This window comes from Prunus persica, chromosome G7 (genome assembly GCF_000346465.2).
Source record: "Prunus persica cultivar Lovell chromosome G7, Prunus_persica_NCBIv2, whole genome shotgun sequence".
Taxonomy (NCBI): domain Eukaryota; kingdom Viridiplantae; phylum Streptophyta; class Magnoliopsida; order Rosales; family Rosaceae; genus Prunus; species Prunus persica.
In genome coordinates, this window is record NC_034015.1 from 14,299,831 (window position 1) to 14,323,004 (window position 23,174).

General features: G+C 37.6%; 5 protein-coding genes and 1 non-coding gene across 9 annotated transcripts; 3 read left to right on the forward strand and 3 right to left on the reverse strand.

Moving 5' to 3' along the window:
- LOC18771722 (histone deacetylase HDT1) lies at nt 17-3,380 on the forward strand. 4 transcript variants are annotated; one of them, XM_007202319.2, is made up of 10 exons: nt 17-145; nt 756-823; nt 907-1,115; nt 1,232-1,248; nt 1,336-1,374; nt 1,460-1,587; nt 2,182-2,310; nt 2,452-2,539; nt 2,829-2,964; nt 3,053-3,380. In XM_007202319.2, exons 1-10 carry the CDS (start codon nt 133-135, stop codon nt 3,114-3,116), a joined length of 891 nt encoding a protein of 296 aa, XP_007202381.1. In that variant the 5' UTR covers nt 17-132; the 3' UTR covers nt 3,117-3,380. The 4 variants fall into 4 exon arrangements, with proteins under 4 accessions (XP_007202381.1, XP_020424820.1, XP_007202380.1 ...); XM_020569231.1 differs by having other exon boundaries at nt 1,235-1,248; XM_007202318.2 differs by having other exon boundaries at nt 18-145; nt 1,478-1,587.
- Nucleotides 5,137-8,119, reverse strand: LOC18769450 (splicing factor U2af small subunit B). The gene is made up of 5 exons (XM_007202154.2): nt 7,745-8,119; nt 7,531-7,617; nt 7,351-7,432; nt 6,058-6,184; nt 5,137-5,972 (listed from the first exon to the last, which is right to left on the reverse strand). The coding sequence occupies exons 1-5, from the start codon at nt 7,982-7,984 to the stop codon at nt 5,516-5,518; spliced, it is 993 nt and encodes a 330-aa protein (XP_007202216.1). The 5' UTR covers nt 7,985-8,119; the 3' UTR covers nt 5,137-5,515.
- On the forward strand, nt 8,149-8,231 carry TRNAL-UAA. Its single transcript has one exon. It is a non-coding gene; the product is annotated as a tRNA-Leu (tRNA).
- LOC18769295 (enolase) lies at nt 9,071-13,058 on the reverse strand. Its single transcript, XM_007201993.2, has 17 exons — nt 12,780-13,058; nt 12,342-12,405; nt 12,120-12,184; nt 11,939-11,986; nt 11,725-11,811; nt 11,552-11,632; nt 11,355-11,456; nt 11,182-11,262; nt 10,987-11,061; nt 10,813-10,875; nt 10,645-10,722; nt 10,332-10,526; nt 10,104-10,154; nt 9,917-10,005; nt 9,756-9,807; nt 9,594-9,650; nt 9,071-9,470 (listed from the first exon to the last, which is right to left on the reverse strand). The coding sequence occupies exons 1-17, from the start codon at nt 12,843-12,845 to the stop codon at nt 9,390-9,392; spliced, it is 1,335 nt and encodes a 444-aa protein (XP_007202055.1). The 5' UTR covers nt 12,846-13,058; the 3' UTR covers nt 9,071-9,389.
- LOC18771552 (peroxiredoxin-2E-2, chloroplastic) lies at nt 18,289-19,443 on the forward strand. Its single transcript, XM_007202464.2, has one exon. It carries the CDS (start codon nt 18,482-18,484, stop codon nt 19,169-19,171), a length of 690 nt encoding a protein of 229 aa, XP_007202526.1. The 5' UTR covers nt 18,289-18,481; the 3' UTR covers nt 19,172-19,443.
- Nucleotides 19,435-22,756, reverse strand: LOC18769587 (pentatricopeptide repeat-containing protein At5g12100, mitochondrial). The gene is made up of 2 exons (XM_020568458.1): nt 19,969-22,756; nt 19,435-19,688 (listed from the first exon to the last, which is right to left on the reverse strand). The coding sequence occupies exon 1, from the start codon at nt 22,657-22,659 to the stop codon at nt 20,170-20,172; it is 2,490 nt and encodes an 829-aa protein (XP_020424047.1). The 5' UTR covers nt 22,660-22,756; the 3' UTR covers nt 19,435-19,688; nt 19,969-20,169.

A 23,174-nucleotide genomic window follows, 5' to 3' on the forward strand; every position in this document is an offset into this window, starting at 1 on the left:
ATAAAAACGATCCCCATGGAAACCATCCCCTCATTTCATGTGTCACTGAAACCAGAAACCCAAACCCAGAATTTCTGCAGCGCCTTCTAGAAAACCTACCGCTGACCGCGCCACAATCTCTGCCATTCAACAATGGAGTTTTGGGGTATGCCTCTCTTTCTCTCTGATCGTTGATTTGTTAGGATTTTGTTTTCTCATATACGAGTTATGCCTTTTCGTTTCGAGCAATGTTTTGCCGTTTGGTTCCCGAGAAAACTAGGGAAAATGGTAGGACTAGTCTGGTTAGGTTTTCATTATGTGACTTGATATCTTACAGGAACATGACAGACTAAGCCATAATTCAACTGTCTAACTCGGTCTTGATGAGTCTTTTTTATTATTTTCGTTTTTTTTTTTCCCTGGTCATTTTACTCCAAGTAGGAAAGCGTTTAGGGCTTTTAGATTTTTCTTTTCAAATGATTTGTTTTGTGCTCGTTTAGAACTTAATGTGTTTGCTTTCACTCTGTTTGTTTACGGAGAAATTAAATGGAAAGAACATTTGAGTCTGAGTTCGCTGTACATATTCCAACTGAAGAAAAAAGAACTATTTTGTTGTCTTCTGCATGTTTGTCACTAAATCATATTGGCTTCACACATGGGAAAAGAAAAACCCTTTGACGCCTTGTTTTCATTCTGAAAACTTTTGCCACATTACTTTTTGTTAGTGCCAATATTTCAATTGTTAATTTACTACTTTAATGTGACTCAATTTCCAGGTGTTGAGGTAAAAAGTGGGCAGTCTGTTTCTGTTGAACCTAAAAATAAGGTCGTGCATCTTTCACAGGTAATTAGCGAGCTGTATAAATTTGTTGCTTTTTTCCTCTGTTGTCATTTCAGCATGGTGTACAAATGACTTTTTTAATGTAGGTTTGTCTGGATGATGTCAAGAAAGCAAAGGGAAGCAATCCTATTTCACTCTTTGTGAAAACTGGCAATCATAAGCTTGTTCTTGGAATTCTTTCTGCTGAGAAATTCCCCCAGTTGCCTTTGGATTTTTTTTTTGGAGAGAAATTTGAGCTATCCCATAACTGGAAAAATGGGAGCGTCCACTTCACTGGATATAAGTCTCTGTCGAAATATCCTTTTTGTTAATGCCTTTTCATGTTTGAATGTGATGTTTTACATCTAACAGTACTTTCTTTGATCATTGAATCATTTGTTATCTCCTTGACTGCATTCTGATTTGTCTCACCACAGGTGATAATTCTGGTGAGTCACTGTTCTAGCATGTGGTTTTATTGTAGTTCTAACTCTTAAGCTCTTAAGCTCTTAACCTTTTTTTTCTTTTGCTTCCAGATTCTGAAGAGGATGTAGCACTTACTGTGGTTGATAATGGTAAAGATATGCTTATTTATTATTGAGTAATGTGATCTGAGTTTTGTAAACTTTTGCTTCTGTGATTCATAACATGTTTACGTAGGAAAACCTGTCATATCAGGCAAACCAAAGGTGAGTACTGAGGATGCTAAGAAAGCTATTAAATCTGAGCAAAAGGAAGCTAGTAGTGATGATGATGAATCTGATGATGAAGAAGTTGGTGCTGTTCAGGTACTCTTATTATCTTTCTAATCTGTTTGAGCACCATGTTGAGTGACTGAACCATTTTACCCTGTCTAGAGTTATTGTGACTACAGTGGTTGACTGACAAAAGGTACGTTTGTAGCAAGCATGTTTTTTCTTATATTATTAATAGTGCCAATTATAATGGTTCATTGCCCAAGTTATATATGTCAAAGACTTGTGCTCTGGGATGGGTTATCAATGTACTTAAGTAGAAATGTCACCTTCATCACTGTTGTTTAGGTATATTTTGTCATGGTCTTTAAAGATTCTAAACAGAAAAAACTTTATTTAGGTATTAATTTCTTGAAATATAGATTTTGGGACTGGGAAATAAGTATTGGGCTCTGGAGCATGAGTATTTGAGCACAGAAGTTTCCCACACATAACTACATATACCAGAAGTTTGACCTTTTAAAACATTGAATTGACATTCGGGCTATAAGATTCTGTCTACACTTTGGAATGATCAACTCCTTTCATTTGGAAATTTTGTTCAACTATAATGATGTGGTTTTGCATGGTATTATCTGGATAGAAGAGTAAGTACTGAATATATCTGCTTGCTGGTGTGTTATACAGACCAAGGTCAAGTTTGGGGAAGGTAGCAGTGAAGATGAGGATGAAAGTGGTGATGACGATGACGACGATGCTGATAGTGAAGATGAAACTGATGACAGTGAGGAAGAGGATGAAGAGACTCCGAAAAAGGTAATAGCACTCTTCTTATAAACACCTTCATGTGGAGAGTTTCAATTTCAGATGCCCTCTACCCTTCTACATTGCTCTGGATTGTTATCATAATCCAATTATTATTGTTAAGTAAATGCACTCATCTTATTTATTGTTAAGGCTGATGTGAGCAAGAAGCGACCTGCCGAGTCTACTAAAAGCATTGCTAATAACAAGAAGGCAAAGTTTGTTACCCCTGAAAAGACTGGTAAGTTCTTTGTATTCCGATGTTATTATTTATCTTGTTACAATTTTAAATTTCGTTGCTTGCTGTGGAAGACACAAATTACAAAATTTCATAAATGTACACATTTAATTTTCTAAGTTTTGACGCTTATGGACTTGTGGTGGAATAGGCTGCCTGTGGCATCAGTCAAATTGACGATGTTATATGTTACCTTTAGATTGAATATGGGTCTGGGTGTCTTTAAGCTGTTTCAACTCCTAATTCTATGATCAAAATGGAGATTTTGGCTGACTGCTAACTGTTGGAGCAGATAGCAAGAAAGGCAGCGTCCACATAGCAACTCCTCACCCTGCAAAGCAGGCCGGAAAAAAACCAGCTACTTCTGACCAGTCAAAGCAGCAGGCTCCAAAATCAGGCGGCACATTCAATTGCCAATCGTGCAACAGGTATTTTTTTTCCTAGAAAAAAAAGGTTCGTCCAAATTTCTGTCTTGTTAAAACAAAATTGTAATTTCTTATGCTATTGTTCTTGCAGGTCGTTCAACTCAGATGGTGCATTGCAAAGCCATACAAAGGCAAAGCACAGCGCTGCAAAGTGAAAGGCGGAATAGTTCCTACCATGGTGATGTTTGGGATTGATTACCGGAGGAAGTTAGGTTTAGTATAGTAAATATGAAGAGAGAGATTAGCTTAATTATTGGTTACTAACTGATCTTGTTATTACCAGGCTTGTATGAAAATCTTTTGCTGTTGATCTGGGTGGCATTTTCTTATATACTCGTTTTGGATTCTAAGGTTTTGGTACGTTCTTATGAGCAAACCATGCATTTTTCTTAATATATGAGAAATCGGTCCTTCGCTCTCGTTTCCTACCCAGAATTGGTCAAAACGAAATCGCAGTCTATTGGAAGTCGAGAACAAAAAATAATAATAATAAAATAAACTTTTCAATAAAAAATTTCTAATAACCACGTTGAGTGAAGAAACTACAGAAATTAAATGCTAGAAACAAAGAAAATCGAGAAAAGTGCTTTAGAAGTTCAGAAAATAAATCCGTCAAATACCAACTTCTCCAAGGCAAAGCCTCAAAGTCTCCTAGCTCGCCTAGCCACTGCTTCATATTGTTGAGGAGAGAGAGTAATTTGCTTATGAAATGTCACACGAATGTCCATCTTCTTGCGGCCTGAGAGAACCATGCCATTAAGAACACCGGATATTTTGTGAATCATATCACGTACGCTCTCTAATGGTGTCCAATGATCTTCGTCTGCGGTGCCTGCAGAGCGAGAAGAATGCTCGTTCCAGCGCAGCCTGTGGCCAAGGAACTGGAACGGTATTTTCTCGTTTATCATATGATCAACTGTCATGGTGCCTATAAGCAATCGCAGTGAATGTTCTGATTCTAGTGGTGATGGTAATTGCATGCCATCGAATGCGTGCTCTTCATCGAGGTCTCTGATTGGCCATCTTTTGTTGAGATCAGTATCCGAATAGTAGGTTCTCTTGACATTCCAAGTAACTGAGAACACCAGATGATAAATGGAAAGGGATGGATCAGCATCACCATTCGGCCGGAAACCTGATCGATCCTCTGCCGTCACGTATACGATATAGTCGTCATCGGAGTAACTGGGTTTGAAGGCAGGCGACATCTTGAACTCGATTGGAAAGCGAAGGTTGCGTTTGTTTGTGAGATGTGAAAAGCTTTTGTTGATGGGTGAGAGTTGATGTTTGCTCTTGACATTGGTTTCCTTTTATAATGATCATAATCCATGTACTACTCGTACTAGGATGCCTTTTTACGCAAGAAATGCCTCTCATTTATCTTCGTCATATGAGATTAGGATTAATTGTTTCCATTTACCCGGGAATGTGATTTCTTTTTTAGGGTTTTACTAGTCCTACTAAGAGTATGATTTCATTTTTAAATGATTTACTAGTCAAACTAGGATAGGAAGTATGTAATTATGGCTGATGATGAGTTTGGAGATAATCGAGTCTATTTTAGCACTTCCATTTCTTGACATGCCTTCCCATTGGTATTGGTAAATCTGGTATTAAGATGCTTTTCCATCCGACGACAGAAGCACTCACATTTTTTGTCATTTCACAAAGTGCTTTTTAGAGTTAAATTGTTTAATTGGAATGGGAACATAAATACCATACTTGTAAAGAAAATAAGATAGGAAAAAAAACAGAAATCAAATCAAGCTCTTGGAGATAACCCAAGAAAAAGGGATTACAATACTCCGAAGTGAGCGAGGTACAATAAAGGATTAGGAATTAGGATTATTATAAGTAACAAAATTGGATAAGGAGATAGACTTGTGATTAGGGTTTAGTAAGGATTTGGTTGAGAGGTTGGATTGTGATATTCATAAATTTCTACTATTCTCTCCCTTAGGATTGAGACTTTCAGAAAAATATAATATCATTTGATTCTTTCCCAAACAAAAATTACACTGTTCCAGTTAAAATCATGCCTCCCATCCAAGCCAATTACGCTTGGCATGCCATGCGCATCCTGTTTTCACAGGAACCCAAAATAGTCACTAACGGTAAAAACTGTTTAAAGCGAGCCATACAACTACACTATCTAAGAAAATTCAATACCAGAACTTGGGAAACAATAAATATATCACAAAGCTCAAATTAGCAAAAGCAGCAATAAAAATCACGCTAACAATTCTAACAACATGGTCTTAAAGACTTTAATATAAGACATCTCAGACAACATTTCATAATTCTAGTAAAAACATTATTGTCTCTTACTTCCCGTACACTTGGATCTTTCCTATAATAATAAATCACCCTTGCAGCCAGCGTTTTCCTGCACCAGGATCCGGAAATTACCCTAACGCCTCCAAAACCCATCACATCTAATACTGGACATAGCTCTTGGACAACAGCCAACTTGTATACAAGTAACACGGTTAGCTGCCTGAAATAACTGAGGCTTGATCTCAGAAGCAGGATGCTTGCTTTTGTACCTATCATGCTACTGCTGCTGCTGCTGAGGATCTTCGTAGTACTGATCGCTGTTCTCAGCATAACCATTCCATTCATCATCATTACTGTTATTGTTGTTGTTATTATCATACTTACTTCCGGAGTCCACCTGTTCCCGTTCCCTGTTCCATTGCTCGATCTTAGCCCTTCTTTCAGCACTGCTTTCCCTGGCTGGAGGACTCCTATTCCTTTTGCCCCCAGTGCCCACAGGGCTTCTACTTCTTCCTCTACGTCCAGGACTACGGCTTCTAGGCCTCCTTGCTTTATCATGGAAACGATGATCTCTGTCATCATCTCCTCCTCCTCCTCCTCTTCTGCCAAAACCGCGTCCTCCATGTGGTCGCTCCTGATAACCACCACGATGATGCCTTTGAGGACTACGGCTTCTGCTTCGACTGCGACTATGCCTTCTCCTGTTTCTCCCAAATAATCGCCTCCTCAACTCCCTAAAATTGGCACAAATAGGTTAATAAACTACCAAGTCATCATGAAAATCAGGCTGTTTGTAAAACAAGAGAAGAATAATCTCACCTGCTAATTTTCTTCAAATGCATGAAGTTGCAATAGCCACCTCGATTGCATACATTTTCTTCATACTGCCTACATGTAGCTTCACGAAAATCCGTCACCGGGGAAAAGTCAACGATGATGGGGCGCCCTAGTATTTTAATATTCATCATATTGCCAAAATGTTATTGATTTCATGAAAACAGTAATCTAACACTCAATGAGTACTATCATTATGATGAAGAAATAATAAAAAAAGATAAGAGAGAAACAGCTGTGGCCACAATAACACATGCCACAACCAACTAACAAAACGATCATAACTCATGCTTTCTCCCAATTCCAACAAATACAATTACAAATCCCTGAAACAAGACGGAATTCTACCCACATACTTCATTTCAAAGAATAAAGCTTTATTACCTTAACCTGTAAATGGTTATACTGATTAACAGTTTTACATGTCACTGAGGAACTAAATCTGTGTGCTTTTGTCCAATTAAAAAAAAATTGTGCAGACAATATGCTAATCCTTGCTTAACTGTGAGTTACCTGACCAAAATGTAGTTCATCAGATCGTAATCTAAGATGAGTAAAAGATGAGCCAAACTACAAATGCTTATGGCTCAGAAATTTCAATTCGGTCGTGCCAACCCACTTGGACTAAACTAGCTCTGGTTTGAAACCTTGAATCTCAAATCCCAAAGACCTTAAACCAGATTTATTATTAAATCCCATGTATCTATATAGCTCACAAGTATTCATTGACCATTCTCTTATATATATCTAGACGGTTATATAATAGTGTATCACCAAGAGGCAGAATTATCTGAAAAACTATGCACACAACAGGTTTTCCCATGGAAATAAGACTGTTTACATTAATGCCAAGCCATGAAAAAATCATGCATCACCATAGGAAATGGTGATATAATGACCGATGGAATTTGAGTAACTCATTCAAATGACTTAAAATCTACTAAATAAGGTCTTCTAACAATATAAAAACAAAATATGAATGAATCCTAAGGCCAGACCTGATAGATGGCATGTTAAAAGAAAAAAGGGAGATTCGCGCATTATAAACCAACCGAGTCTTCAATGAAACTCAACTCTACGTTGGACAGTTTCAATAATATTTTGCAAAACAACACACGCTGAACTGTGATGTTGCACAGTACATCTACATAACATACATCAAGCAACAGATGAAAATTGACTTCTGCTGAACGGATTACAGCGGCAAGTCGCCATACCATCATGACTATTAATCTAATGTATCAGAAATTTGGATGGAAGGGGAATGGTAAAAGTAACCTGCATAGAACCTCCCAGTGAGATTCTGAAGCGCAGCTTGAGCATGTTCTTCCTCCCTGAACTGAACGTACACATTACCAACCTACTCACAAACACATACCCAAACAATCAATTACTCCGACACAAAACTTATTAACAAAAACAAAAACAGAAAAAAGAGACAAACCCTAGAAATATTACCATGTGGTCAGCCAAATTATCACAGATATTCAAGCTCTCGATCTGTCCATACTTGCTCAGCTCCTCAAACAGATCCTCATAAAAATCCTGCACTCAACAATCACAAAAAAAAAAAAAATCAATGACAAAACCAATAGCAAATTCTGATTCAAACCTAAAGAAAGAGAGAGTGTGTGTATGTGTTTCAATTGAAATTGGGGATGTGATTGAAGACCTCGAAGTTGTCTTGGATCTTTCGAGGGTCTAAGGCTTGGCCCTGGGGGTCGACGCCGGGGTTGGTGAGCATATCGGGCCGCTGGTACATGTTGGAAAGCAGAAGGGTGGGGCTGATGCTGGGCTTGGTGTGGAGGCGAGAGCATCGGTCGCCATGCCTGCAAGCACCGATCTTGAAGTAGAAGGGACAGTTGACACGGTCCTTCTCTGTGCCGAAGATGGATGCTAAGTGCTCCGCCATAGCTGTGACCTGTGAATTATGATGTTGGTCCCCTCCTCTCTGTTTTTGATCTTATTAGGGTTTTAAGTTTGAACAAACGCGCAGCTGCAGCGCTATGTTGTTTCTAACTTGTATTTATGAGAACAACGAATATATACAATAAAGTTCAGAGGAATAAACAACAAGCAGGTTTGCCCGAGAGGTTAAGGGGGTAGACTTAAGATCTACTGTACATAAGTACGCGTGGGTTCGAACCCCACAGCCTGCATATTTTGTAATTTTACATTTAATTTTCAGGTTTTTTTAAAAAAATTGATTAATTAATTTACTTGCATAATTTAGCTTCTTATCAAATTAATGAAATGCAAAAAATACAATTTTTTTTTCCATAATATATATACATATATTTTCTTGCTTGGATAATTTAAAAGTTTATGTTCTCAAAGTGTTATATGTTATGAACTCTGCACCAATTATGCATTCACCGACTTAATTGTTAATGTTGTGTACGGCTCCAAATCTGCATTCACCGACTTAACTGTTAGATTTTAACCTATGTTATGTACATGGATCTTCAATATGTGGTCATCAACGCAATCAATGGTCCATGGTGATTCTTTTGAATTGAAATCTGTAGTTTAAGATGTCAATAGTAGTTTTTTTAAAATTTTATAGATACAAGCGATAATTTAAACTACTCTAGATTAATCTAATTTAGAGCTAGAGGATTCGAACTTTCTACAATGAGGGAATTTAAACTTGAGTACAAGAAAACATGCCACTGCTTTCTCCAACAAACCTAACCTGCTTTCTCCAACTGGCCTTCTCCAACAAACCTAACCTGCTTTCTCCAACAAACCTAACCCAGGTATGCAATTCAATGGCGATTTGTAATTGAAATGTCTGTAATGCACAAAATTTGAGAGAATTTTGAAAATTTAACTTTGGTTAGGATTTAATAAGTTGTAAATAATGCTGGCCTTGCCGCAAATAAATAAATAAGGGGCCTAGTAAGAGCTTTTGGAGGTTTCTTGTTAATGTTTTTATGGCAACGACTTTTGCGCATTGAGCACAACGTCGTCTATTATAATTGAACACCATGGAGATGAAGACGATGAAGAGGTGCCCTCTCAAACGGCAAACTTAAAAAGAGAGAATTCCAGATGACACATTGATAAAACTAGTAGCAGCAAACATTTAAAAGCAACTCAAAACATTACACAGACGAACACGCTTACTCAAAAAATTCTGTAGTGCACTGTGTTCAAGTGCTCAGAACAAAACTTCTCTGAAAATTATTGGAAAAAAGGTTTCGAGTTCCACAAAACTAAAACCCATTCTACATGTAAAAACTTATTCCCTACTTGTGAAGCTCTATTTTTTCATTTCATCCCGTCCCGCACAAGCTTTGGAAGCACTTGATATTCTAATAGGGCTCAACGGGTACGCGGAACTTGGCTCCAGCATAGACTGCCTCTGCACCGAGCTCCTCCTCAATTCGCAAGAGCTGCACATACAAAAAGCATAAGATGCTCAAAAACCACACATCTAAGAGAAATTTGAAGAAACAATGGTCAACAAAATTCTACAAAATCATACAAAGGCAAAATAAACTGATGTTATTTCAGACCTGGTTATACTTGGCAAGACGCTCCGACCTGCAGGGAGCTCCGGTCTTGATTTGTCCCTGAGAAAAAGTATAATTTCATGAGAAATTGAACTGGGACTCGAGGAAAAGTTGGGGAGCTTGTAATTAATGTCATCAGACACAGAACTCAAATTAGATAATTACCGTGGCCAAACCCACAGAGAGATCAGCAATAAAGGTATCCTCAGTTTCTCCACTGCAGTCAAGAAATTTAAACCACATCAGCTACTAGAAATCGCTATATTATGGTGAAGAGAATTGAATTTCAGTTTATGCCATTGCAATTCAAGGTTCAACTTCCTAACCTTCGGTGGCTGGCCATAACACCCCACCCAGCTTTCTTGGACATTCTTACGGCCTCAATGCTTTCAGTTACGGATCCAATTTGATTCACCTGTATCCAAATAAGTTTAAAAGGTGTTATTCATTTTCATAATGGTAAAGAAAACATGCTCAAATAAGATCTATTAAAGAGAGAGACTCTTGCTGTACCTTGAGAAGAAGAGCATTGCAAGATTTCTCTTTGATTGCCTTCTCAACCCTCTGCAAATAGGAATACAAAAGTGGAGATATCAAGAAAAGTAAGGACATGTCCTAACCTATCTTTTGTGTTCTGTTTTTTAACTGCAAGTTGATTCCCTTTTCTCTTTGGATAATAGAGAAAGAAAGAAAAATACTGCTTTAAGATATCAATAGAATAAATCAATAATCTATGCAGACCTTGGGGTTGGTGACCAACAGATCATCTCCCACAATTTGTACTTGTTCTCCACATTCAGCTGTCATCTTGGCATAGTGTTCCCAGTCATCTTGGTCAAATGGATCTTCAATTGACACAATAGGGTACTCACTCACAAATGACTTGTAAAGGTCCTTGAGAGCATTTCCTGAGATCTTTTGGGAACCATCGTTTTTCTGTGCAGACAAAACAAACATGGAATATTTAGTTAATGGTATTTAAGAATTAAAAAAATTTCAAAGTCGGATAAACACTGTCGCATCCAATTAGAGCATATATTAACAGACAACTCACCTCTTCCTTGAAGTTCAGGTCATAGGTTTGATCTGATCCATAAAACTCAGATGCAGCAACATCCATTCCAATGACAACCTGAAGAGAAAACAACAATAATTTTCCCTCAATACTATTGCAATCAAATTTTCTTTGTAAAATAAACTTTGGTTTGAAAAATAAACTTACTTTGCCTGTGTATCCAGCCTTCTCAATGGCTGTCTTGAGCAATTCAAGACCTTCCTTGTTCTCCTGAATTCACACAAAAAGGATGATGATTTCAGTAGACAGATGTGAAAGGAACAAGGAGGAATAATTAGTAACTTCAGTTAAATGCTTAGGCTTCATCAAACTATTGTTAACCTGAATGTTAGGAGCAAAACCACCTTCATCACCAACATTGGTTGCATCCTGACCATATTTCTTCTTAATCACAGCCTAAGGAGAACAAAAGACAGAGTGTTCAGTGAGCAATTAAAGAGAAGATAGTACATTACCAAAAACTCTAAGCGAGTACATCTCCCACTCCCGTAAAATAAGGAAACCAACGGTACACACCTTTAGATGGTGATACACTTCCACACCCATCTTCATGGCCTCTTTGAAAGAAGAAGCTCCAACAGGAAGAATCATGAACTCCTGCAGACACAAGTTAACAAAATACTCAAAATCAAGAAGCAAATTAACAACAACAAAAAAAGAAAAATCAAAGAGATTTTTAGGAAGCAGACCTGCATTGCAAGTTTGTTTCCTGCGTGTGATCCTCCATTGATGACATTGAATGCAGGAACAGGCAACACTAAGTTCTTGTTGCCAGCAAGATTGGCAATATGCTGTAATTGAAAATACAGTAACACTAAAATCAGAACACTGAACAATCAAAAAGGAAAGAAAAGCAATAGAAATTATCTGATCAAGAAAATATTACCTTGTAAAGAGGAATTTTCTTGACGCTAGCCCCAGCTTTGGCAACTGCAAGAGACACTGCCAAGATGGCATTTGCACCAAGCTGAAAAACCACAATATATACCAGTTAATTTAATTTTACGACCAAGGATTTGCAGATATAGGCCGAATATAACAAACAGATATATATTGTACCTTTTGTTTGCACCAACCCCACTCATTAACAGTTCCATCGAGTTGTTGAACCATGAAGTTGTCAATAGCAGTCTGTTCACTTGGGTCCTGCACGATGTAACCACAAACATTAGTTTATACCCAGAGAAAACAATACTTAGCCAAGTAAAACATCAGCAGCAATTCTAAGGTTCCAAACAATATGATGACAACCGAAACAGTAAATTCAACCAACCTTGCCAATCAAAGCAGGTCCAATGATTGAGTTCACATTGTTGACAGCCTACGCATATAGAAGAATACTGAGTTAATGACTAACATAAACCAAAGATAACGAATCGCAAGTCGATCATCGCAACGCTCATTCTGGGTGGTACTGGTATACAAAAACAAGTAAGGGAGACGCGATAACTCACCTTTGAGACACCCTTTCCAAGGTAGTCTGATCCTCCATCACGCAACTCAAGGGCCTCGTAAACTCCTATAAGTTGATTAAAAAACAATAAATAATGAGTGTTTGACAATAAGCATACTAACCAATCGACTGCTAGGCCCTAAATTCCGATTTTACAATTGAATCAAAATCATAGCCTTTCGATTTCGAAGAACCAAAAGAAAATCAGATCAGAGAAATATACCAGTGGATGCACCACTTGGAACAGCAGCTCTAGCCAAAGTCCCGTCTGACAGAACAATGTCCACCTACAATAACACACATCCAGTTTTTTCAATCGTACAAGTATTGATCTAATACAGAACTACATGCAACAAAATCAAGGACTGAAAAATTGAACATCACAAAATTAACTTTCGAAATCAACAACAAATTAAAAATATATATATATATTATATATAATCAGAATAACACTGTGTGCAGCCTCAAGCACAAAACTACTGAATCTCCATCTCTTATCATGGATTAAACGCATCGTTTCAGTACGAAGAGAAATCAAACCAAGAAACGGACCCAAAAAATCAAAACTATACAAGATGAGTGTGCCTCGGTGCTTAAACAAGCAGATCGGAGACTTCGAAATTATCGAAGAAATAGAAAGAGAGATTGAGGAGATGCGAACCTCGACGGTGGGATTGCCACGGCTGTCGAAGATCTGCCTTGCCTTGACGGTCTGGATCGTAGCCATAGATGCAGAAAGAGAGAGACTGAGAGAAGTTGATGAGTATTCGCGTACAGAAAGAAGAGAAACAGACTGAGAGTGGGCAAAGTAGTGTGAACAGACGGACGGTGCACCACGTATTTGTAGAGGAGCCTCGGTTAATTACAGCCGTTGGATTGAGTAATTTAGGTTTTGCTGAATCATTAAGCCAAAATTTATTTTGTAATTTTGATAGGGCTTTTTTCTTTTTACTTTTAATTTTTTATTTATTTTGGAGGAAGGGTTAGGTGACTTTCTAGTTGTACATCACGCACGGGTTGCCAAAGGAAAAGTTAGGGGCATTTTAGACTTTTTAGTTGGGTAGGATTTTATTTTATTTTATTTTTTTTGGGTCGGTAAGAGTTTTATTAACTGTGTTCGATGATGAACGTGTGCGACCAAACCAACTATAAGTCCAAAACATTGTACATATAGCCCAAAGAAAAAAAAAAAAAACAGTGGGCGGTCAAAGTCTTAGAGTTTGGTATTGGTAGGCCAAGCAAAATGCTCAAGGTTTTTTTAAAATTTAAAATTTCTTTTTTGGGGTACATTGGTGGGTAATTGCTCAAGGAATTTAATTCAATTTTTTTTTTCTGTCAATAAGGAAATTAATTATTGTGCAAGGAAGTATATTTTTCTTACTTGGTCAAAAGAAATTTGATTGTCGTGCAAGGAATTTGATTGTGCAAGCAGATTTTTTCATTAACTACACTCACAAAATAGGAAAGAAGCCTAATTAAATTTCGTTTTATAGTAAAGATATAACGATGAATTTGATTGTAATGATGGACTTGGCGGTGGACAAAATTGTTATCAAACTAGTATTTATATAGTTATCTTTGAATACATAATTTCGGACGTATAGATAATTATTCTTAACCACTCGAGTCAAGTTATTGCTAATTTGCTAATTTATTGGCTTTTATGTGATCCACCATGAGATGCTCAGGGGCTGAGGGAATATCCTTATTGTGGCATGTTCAGGTTTGACTCAAAGGGCAAAACTGCAAGTTCTGCATTTCTTATTAGTTCTCCATCGTCCGTGACGACAACAGGGCCTCTTTGAGTCCACACAATTTAAAATAACATAAATAAATAATTATAATGTAGTTGCAGAATATTATTATCTAAAAATTCAGTTGAAAAAAACAAATATATTTATTATTTAAAACAATTGCAGGTTGGATAAATGGGTTAATGCCATCCAACAAAGTCAATTCTGAATTCTTGGCCTTATTTATTTTTATTCATTATTAGTATTGCAAATTAGAAAATTGTCTCCTTCATCATCTCACAATTGACTCTTTGTTTATTTTTGTCATTCAAAAATGGGTGCCTCATGCGCATGCGATTGCATGCTTGATATTAGTTAGACTTGGAAATGAGCTCGGAATTTGGACAATGGAAAAATAATATGTATATTTTATTAAACAAATATATTCAAGATTATGAATAGCCATACGTACCTATGACGAACAATGTTCTCTATTAAAGTTTGAAGAAGTCTGAAGTTCAAGTAATCTTCCCCTCGTCAATAAAAAATAGGACTATTCCACAATAATTGATTGTTTTAGACAAAAGTAGGAAGGAACTACAACAAATTGAAATTGAAACGGAAATATGTGTAATGATGTAACAACTTCTTGGTTTCGTTGAGAATCGGATTCATCATCCTTACTTTTTTTATCGCACAGAATGGTGTTGATTTCATACAAAGCTTTTGCAAACATTTCTCAACTACTATTAGTTTTCGATTTCGAGAACAACAAACTCCTAATTATTTATGGGGGATTTGCTATTATACCTAATATGAGAGCCCAAATTATAAAAATACCCTATATAAAATGAACTTTAGAAACACACCCAAAGCTCATTTACAATATAACAAAAAAGCTTTTAACTTCTTATAAATTACAAAACTGCCATCAATTTCTTAAAACAAGCCCAACCCTAAAATCTCATAAAAATACCCAAAACACTCAATAGAGCATCAAAGTAATTTAATAATCAATATTAAATTCAATAAGGCTAGCTATCATTTTTTGGGTTTGTTTATAGAAATTCAATTGCGTAAGGTTTATTTATAATATTAGTGTTAGAAATGAGTATATCACTAAATATCTAATTATTTATTTCAAAAGAAAATTGTCATTTATATTATTTCACTTGAAATTGATCATCCAAATTCACTATTTTTATTCAACCTCATGATATGTATGTACCTTCCGAGGTGTAACTTTTAATAGTAGCAACAAATAACAGTATTAATTGTATTCTAATTATTATTCTATTAGTAGTTCAAGTATTAATTGTTTTAGATATGTTATAATTCATGTAACCGATTGAATCGAATCCATTAAGGACATTAGAGCCGTACTTGAGAAAGGGTATGGGAATGTCTTATTCATTTTTTCCTGCATTGATAAATTGAAATAAATATATAACAAACAAGAAAAAGTTTGAGAAATAAAAACACTTAAAGGAAATAAAGAAAAGTAACTTGAATTATCAACCACAAAGCATAGGACACACAGCGACCCAAAAATAGCATGAAGCCGGACAAAATACTCCCAAAACTTTTGTGTGATGCCTTGTTTTGTTGGCCATGATTATGGAGAAGATTGACATTTGTAGACCATATGTTAATCTCTATGCCCTTGTAGAAGCTGAAGAGCATAGCCCCTCCTAACCCCATAACCATTCCCAGAATTTTAGTTTTCCCTGCATTAGTTCGTATAGAAAACTTCTCCATCCTGAAATATATAATAAAATTAATGGATTAAGCACAGTCAAAATCAGGAGCCTTGCAAGGACATTACCTGAAAATTACGGTCAGGATAAAGGTAACTGGTGGGACAAGATTTAACATGGCCACTGCATATGTTGCAGATGTCAAGGCTAGGTTCTCTATATATAAATTTTGAGAAGTAAACCCCTAAAATTAAGAAATAATTTTTACTTAATTATTGGAGATATGAATTCCACATGCCATGTAGAAATTTGTATCACACTAATAATGATTGATTAAACAGAAAAATCATGATCAAAAGTTTAAATAATTTGCATAAAAACAAGAAGAAGAAAAATTATAGTTACCCAAATAGCCCGCAGAGAAAAGCTTGAAACAATACCATCCGTGTTAGTTTTGTTGTGTTGTCCCTGTAAATTGAGAATAATTCTAATTATAATTGCAATCTGGTGAGAATAACTTATGAATTGACTACTATTTGAAGAAGACAATCAAGTAATCTTTCATTCAAATTATGTTTATACAATTCTATTGCAGCATGTGCAGGAAAAAAAAAAACCTATGGGCCCGTTTGATAAGCAATTTTATTTTTTAGTTTTCATTATTTGTGCTAGAGTATAGAGGAAAATGAGAATGAGAACGGGAGTGAGGATGAGATTGAAAGGGGAGATGAAGGAGAAGATGAGAGGGAAGAGTAACAAAAGTGAAAACAAAAACTTGAAAGTGAAAATCAATATTTCAAATAGATTTCAGTTTTTGTTTTTGTTTTCACTTTTGGGACTCATCCTCTCATCCTCCTCTCTCATCTTCCCTTTCTTTCTCATTTCCATTCTCACTCTTTTACCTCTATACTCTAGTTAAAAAAATGAAAACTAAAAACTATAACCTCTTCGGTTCGGAAATGATGTACAAGATCCATAATTTGAAGCCTCTATTTGTAAAGTCTAAAAAAACCCCCCCTAAAGTAGTAAACTTTTTTATCTTCCTTGGTGCTGTAACAAAATATTAACCTTTCAAATATAAGGGCGGGTGAAATCATAGCAGAAGGAGCAAAAATCAGCCGGTAGGCAACAAGAATGGTGAGATTCATTCCCTCTTGAGCCACTAGTTTACATAATCCATTCATCCCACTATATAAAATCTGCACCACCACCACCATTACCATCACTGATTTCATCTTCGACTTCATCTTTGCAATCAACAATCAACGTTTTGAGTTTTGATATCATTGAGAGAGGTAAGAAAAAACGACTTTTGCTAGTGTTTAGGGTTTAGGGTTTGGATCTGTCAATACTCATAAAGCAAATGAAATTCTTTCCATGAAAAATGAGTTGGTCATTTCCAGTTGTCTTTGCATTTATAATGGGAAAAACGTTCAAGGACCTGGAATGGAAACCATTTCAAATTGCTCGGAAATTCTAGCCTAATTAAAAGGTAGTCTAGTTTAGGGTTAAAAATGTGTGTCTTAACGTGTGTCAAAATGCATGTTGATGGTTTAGGGTGTAACCCGTTTGACCTAGTTCTGATGAGTTATGATATGACAAAAAAGACATGGTCTTTGCAAGCATATCACAAGCTGTCAATGACAACACGTGATCTCACGTGACACATGCAGATATGCTGGCTTTGGCAGCTTGAAAAGGGAGATCTCTCATCGCCTTTTTAAACTTGATCCTCGAAAATTAAAGTTTTCGGTAATTGGCATTGTCACATTGGTTTCAAATTTCATGGTATAGTTCACCACAAATTATAAACTACATCAAGATTTTTTCTTTGGTCAAAATAGTCACCACCACATCAAGATTTAAACACTTGATTTTGTTTTTTTTAATAGTACAAGTAATAATTTAAATTATAAGAGGGAGATGGGTTCTCACACACACACTATCAAGGTGTCATGGAGATTCGAACGTGAGACAACGGGCTTGCAAATCAAGGCCATTTTTAACTAGACTAGATCCCGTTGATTTTGAGTTTGGTCTTATGAGGATTAAACAAGATACAACTATTTAAATTATGCAAGTTAATTGTCATTGAGAGGGAATTAAATGGATATATCTCCTCCAATATCGTTTGATTAAAAAAATGTTAGTGGCAATTAAAATATGTTATCTTTCTAATGACAAGTTATGATGCCAATTATTCATTTTGACTTGTGTTTTTTATTTTATATACAAGGGAGAGAGATTTGAATTCGGGTGCAAAGTGGGAAGCACATTCACCTTAATCAACTTGACTAAGTTCATGTCTGCAATTGTAACTTGTGTTTAAAAGTATGATTTAGATAACATGATTAAAAACAACTCAATTACCATTAATTTAAAATGATTATTTTTGGTTAATACATGATTAACCCTATAGAATATTGTTGGTCAATGTAGCACTGAAACTATATTAAAATGGTTACTACATCACTTACCATTTTTTATTTATTCAAATTTCATCCACATTTTCGTCCAAAAATTACCACATTGACCTATTAATATAATTTTAAGTGCTAAATTGACAACAACAATAAAAACCTAACCCTAGAATTAAGTTGGAACAGTAAGATAATTTAGGGAGGAAAATGACAGTCTACTGTACCATAAAAATTGAAATGAACAAAACAAAACCACACACATTGATAATTTTGATAGGTCTAGCATCGGAGGGTATGTCAACCTCAGATGCCCACATCACAAGGCTCCAAACTCCTATCTAACCTCCCTTTCCCCACGACAATCTATTCTCAACCCCTCATTGTTCCCTCCGCCCGAAACCCTCAAACCCGACCCGACCCAACAACCCAACATATTAATTAAGCTATCTAACTAGCTACTCAAACCCACCCTCGGTCAATCTCTTCCTCTCAAAACTCGAAAAACTAGCAAAAATGGCAGCCTCTCTCACCATCTCCAGGCTCCTCGCAGCCCCCAAATCCCTCTCTCTCTCCACCACCGCACCTAAATCTTCTCTTTTCTCACCTAAATCCTTCTCTTCAAAGCTCTCCTACACCCCTCTCCCTCTCAAACACTACCCCCACCCAAAACCCCTCCTCCGCTTCTCCACCACCGCCAAACCCACCATCTCCGCCACCATCGCCGTCGGCGACAAGCTCCCAGAAGCCACCCTCTCATACCTCGACGCCGCGGGCGACGTTCAGACCGTCACTCTCTCCGAGCTCACCAAGTCCAAGAAAGCCGTCCTCTTCGCCGTCCCCGGCGCCTTCACCCCCACCTGCTCTCTGAAGCACGTCCCCGGGTTCGTGGAGAAGTCCGCCGAGCTCAAGGCCAAGGGGGTCGACACCATTGCCTGCATTGCGGTCAACGACGCCTTTGTGATCAAGGCCTGGAAGGAGAGCCTCAAGATCGGGGATGAGGTGCTGCTGTTGTCTGATGGAAATGGGGATTTCACCAGGGCCATTGGGGCTGAGCTCGATTTGAGCGATAAGCCTGTGGGGCTGGGCGTGAGGTCCAGAAGGTACTCGCTTTTGGCTGAAGATGGAGTTGTGAAGGTCTTGAATTTGGAGGAAGGCGGTGCCTTCACTTCCAGTGGAGCTGAGGACATTCTCAAAGTGCTGTGATTTTGAGTTGTTAGGTCTTTTAAGGTTTTTTTTTTTGCTTTGTTCTGTCTTGGGTCTTGTTTCTGGGTTTATGAGTATAGGTATGGAGGAGTTCTGGTTTTGTCTTAATAAAATGGATGGGATGATGCAGTGCAGCCCAAGTAGGTTTTTTCTGAATTTCTGGCTATAGAAAAATGTTGGGTTTTGTTTCTCAGAGATGGGTTTTGTTTTTCATGAATTATTTGAGTTTCAGTATTGACAAGAATTGAAAAGGCAAATTTATGTGATAAAAAGCAAACCACCACCAAAGGAATATTATTTACCAAAGAATGGCATAGAAAGTGTTGTAAATGCTTGCATAGATGCGTTTTAATAATAAACAGAATATGTACTAATAGATCATCCTTGATGGTTGTGATCCTCTGTGTTACATTGTCTTGATGCAAACAGTGACTGGTGTATATTGGCTGAAGGTAAGTCTTTGATCAACTCTGCTTCAAGTGTGATTCAAGCATACGTAGCAAGCCGAAGTCTGCATCTGCGACAACATAAGATGCAAATTAACTTTGCTTTGCTAAGGCATCAAGCAGGGTGGCAAGTAACAACCAAATATGAAACCATAAACGAAAACCTACTGAAATGAAACTACATGAGTTTCAGCTAGTGTTTAAACAAATTCTACATTTCTTTGCAATTGAAGTTAGAATGTTGTTTTCAGAATGGTAATCCGAAAAATACATAATTCTTGGCTTACATTCATGAGGATAAAAGAGAGATGCAGTAGTTAAATTCACAATATAGTTATAAAGATAATATACCTTTTCGTTTGGAGAAAGATATGGGGCTCGAAGCTTATTCGCATTGATAACTCTATCAGTCCTCAAAACAATGAAAAGCTTCTTGCTCCGTCCCGCCTGCCAACATTTCTTCTCCAAGGATATCCCAGCAGAGATGTACAGCTACTGGTTTTACAATAGCAATATTCTAAATGTCTATCTATCTTGACTAACTCTTGTTCCCTACACCTTGGCAACAGAAACAACATCCTCAATAGAGCTGCAGTCATTCATTCCCTTGACACTCATTTCTGAGCAGACGATCCCGGCCTCTCGCAACCTCCCCTCCTTTTCAAGTCCATCTGTAAGCTCATTGCAAGTGGAGACGTTCAGAAGAAAACCATTCTCAAACATTTCCCTATACCAAAAATATGCACCACTGAAGTCCTGGAGTTCACAATGTCCCTTAACAAGTAAGTTATAAGTATCAGCTTTAGGAGCCAATCCTTGAGCCTTCATATCATCCACTAGGGCCTTTACGTCTGCAATTTTTCCTTGTTTGAAGTGCCCCAGAATCAAGCTATTATATGTCATCTTGTCAACATTAATCTTCTGGTTCACCATCTCAGAGTGCAAAGAAAGTGCCTTTTGAGTGTCTCCTTGCTCTGCATAACCGTGAATGAGGGCATTATAAACAGCCCGATCGGGAACCAAACCCATCTGCAGCATTTCGCTAAACAATTTATCTGCCAATGCCATATCTTCCCTGCTACATCCACTAATTAGAGGATGATAAGTATATATAGTCGGTTTGATGCCCAAATTCTTCATAGTTTCGTATAATTCCAGACATTTCTGGGTGTTTCTTATATCAGAATAACCTGAAATTAGGGAGTTGTATGTGATCACATCAGGGCTATAACCGCTACTTGTAATTTGAGAGAAATAGTCTTCAGCTTCCATTACCCTTCCTTTCTTGCAGAGTCCATGAATGAGTGAATTGTAGGTTATAAGTGTTGGAGTTATCCCAGTGCTTGCCATCTCATCAAAAAATCTGAAAGCATCTTTCAGATTTCCAACTGTACAGCTACCACCAATGAGCATATTATATATTTGTGCATTTGGGGAAATCGCTCTGCTTATCATGTCCCTCAGTGCTATTTCAGCTTCAAGAAGCCTCCCATCCTTGCATAAACCATTTATAAGAGAACCATAGCTCACAACATTTGGCTTAATCCCCTTATTTTCCATCTCTTCAAGAATCTGGAAACACTTGTCGAATACGCGCATCTGCCCATAGCCATTAATAAGGATGTTATACGTCTCTAAATTTGGGCAAACTCCCTTCTCTGCCATCTTCTTCACCCATTCCTCAGCCGTATCCATATCCCTTGTCTCACAGAATTTGTCAATCAAAGTATTGAAGGTGATGCAATTCGGCCTTAACCCATGAATTTCCATTTGTTCAATGGCCAAAATGGCTCTGTTCATGTCACACCTTCGACAATAACCGTTCACGATGGTATTATAAATTACTACATCTGGAACAAAACCAGTTTCCATTAATTTCTTCAAAACCTCTTCTAGCTTCTCAACGTTTCCTTGTTTGCACAAGCCGTTCAACAAAACGCTCCAAGTATAACGATTAAGCTTCACACCTTTCCTGGTTGCTTCTTCAAATAAAGCCAATGACCCCTCACTATCACCGCACTTGAACTGCCCATCAAAAAGAATACTATATGTAAAACCATCAGGCACAAAGCCATGAGCTTCCATCTCTTCCAAAATCCTTTTCGCATCGTCCATTCTCTTAGCCCGACAAAGTCCACTAAGCATAGTATTATAGGTGACAATATTTGCCGCCACATTCTCATCCTTCATCCTCTCTCTCAGTTCAAACGCCTTCTCCAACTCCCCCACCTTACAAAACCCATCAATCAGCGTGTTGTAGGTAACCAAATTTGGTGCCGTCGTTCCCTCAATCATTTCATCAAACACCTTCTGTGCATCCCTCATTTTATTCTCCTTGCACAACCCACCCAGCAAAACATTATAAACAAACACACCGAGACTCATCCTCTTCATCTTCATAGAATTCACTAGCTGACCAGCCCTTTCCAGGTCCCCCATCTTCACCGCAGCCTGTACCGCCTTCCCAAAAGTGAATCTATCGGGTCGAATGCCCTGACCCGACTCAAAAATCTCCGAAAACAATTCGAGGGTCTTACCAAACTGTTTTGAAGTCACTAAAGATTCAAGCATTGCATTGAGAGAAGCTAAGCAAGGACGCGTACCGGTTTCCCTCATCAAGCCGTACAATTCTACTGCTTCCTTCGGCATCTTAGACTCCGAACAAGCGGCTAAAAGCATGTCAGAGAATGTGGGTTTCATGGAGGGTGCAGAGAGATAAAAGAGGGTGTAAAGATCAGTGGGCGAAGAGAAGGGCGAGTTGGGGAGGATGAGGGACTTGATGAGCCTCCTTGCAGTTTCAGAACGACCCTGTTGGAGGAGAACTCGGAGCTTTCTGACTTGCTCATGGCGTTGTTGGTCTTGGAGGTTGGTGAGGCTTGTGGGATTGTGGTTCTCTGTTTGGTATTCGATTTGTGGTTGATGGGTTTGGCCGGCAGCAGAGTCTGTGCAGAGAGAGAAGGAGAGAGGGACTGAGATGAGATTTTGGGATTTGTTGGGGGCAGTGAACTGGGATTTAGGAAGAAGACAGACGCTCCTTGCCATTTTCAATTTTTCAGTGTCTTTGAAATACCTGGTTTTTTTATCATAAACCCTTCTTAAACCCTCTTTGTCCTTTGTCCTTGGAAATTTAAAACCAGAAAGAAAAAGAGTACTTCACATTGGGTTTTGAGGTCAGAGTCTTTGTTTCACTATATAGCCCATGGGTTTTGAGGTCAGCCTCTTTCTTGGGCTTTTCATTGGCCCACTAACTTTTTTTGGGCTGAGATTAATTCAACTTTCAAGCATTACAGTTGGTGCTCAGAAGTAGGAACTTATAACTCAAGTAGTTAAGAATCTTGAGTCCATGTTTAGTGATTGGGATTAGATTAGATTATAGGGTAGAATTGGATTGCATTGGATTGGAATGATAACACTAATCCAATTATGTGTTTGGTACTACACATGATTAAGGGGTGAGATGAATTGAAATGCGCTATTACATGGCATAGTAGGATGAGATATAATCCAATCCAACTTCGTCCCAACATTTTGGCAGGATTCATAATCCTACTACATTT

What these genes read in the sequence shown, in the direction of transcription:
- LOC18771552 (XM_007202464.2), top strand. Translation starts at nt 18,482, where the DNA reads ATGGCAGCCTCTCTCACCATCTCCAGGCTCCTCGCAGCCCCCAAATCC.
- LOC18769587 (XM_020568458.1), bottom strand. Translation starts at nt 22,659, where the DNA reads ATGGCAAGGAGCGTCTGTCTTCTTCCTAAATCCCAGTTCACTGCCCCC.
- LOC18769295 (XM_007201993.2), bottom strand. Translation starts at nt 12,845, where the DNA reads ATGGCTACGATCCAGACCGTCAAGGCAAGGCAGATCTTCGACAGCCGT. An exon ending in GGGGTTGGTGCAAACAAAAG is followed by an intron (nt 11,633 to 11,724) that starts GTACAATATATA and finishes GTGGTTTTTCAG; the next exon opens with CTTGGTGCAAATGCCATCTT. An exon ending in ACCTGAACTTCAAGGAAGAG is followed by an intron (nt 10,527 to 10,644) that starts GTGAGTTGTCTG and finishes TTGTCTGCACAG; the next exon opens with AAAAACGATGGTTCCCAAAA.
- LOC18769450 (XM_007202154.2), bottom strand. Translation starts at nt 7,984, where the DNA reads ATGGCGGAGCACTTAGCATCCATCTTCGGCACAGAGAAGGACCGTGTC. An exon ending in AGATCCAAGACAACTTCGAG is followed by an intron (nt 7,618 to 7,744) that starts GTCTTCAATCAC and finishes TGTTGAGTGCAG; the next exon opens with GATTTTTATGAGGATCTGTT. An exon ending in ATAATTTGGCTGACCACATG is followed by an intron (nt 7,433 to 7,530) that starts GTAATATTTCTA and finishes GTTTGTGAGTAG; the next exon opens with GTTGGTAATGTGTACGTTCA.
- LOC18771722 (XM_007202319.2), top strand. An exon ending in ACTTACTGTGGTTGATAATG is followed by an intron (nt 1,375 to 1,459) that starts GTAAAGATATGC and finishes ATGTTTACGTAG; the next exon opens with GAAAACCTGTCATATCAGGC. An exon ending in AAGAAGTTGGTGCTGTTCAG is followed by an intron (nt 1,588 to 2,181) that starts GTACTCTTATTA and finishes TGTGTTATACAG; the next exon opens with ACCAAGGTCAAGTTTGGGGA.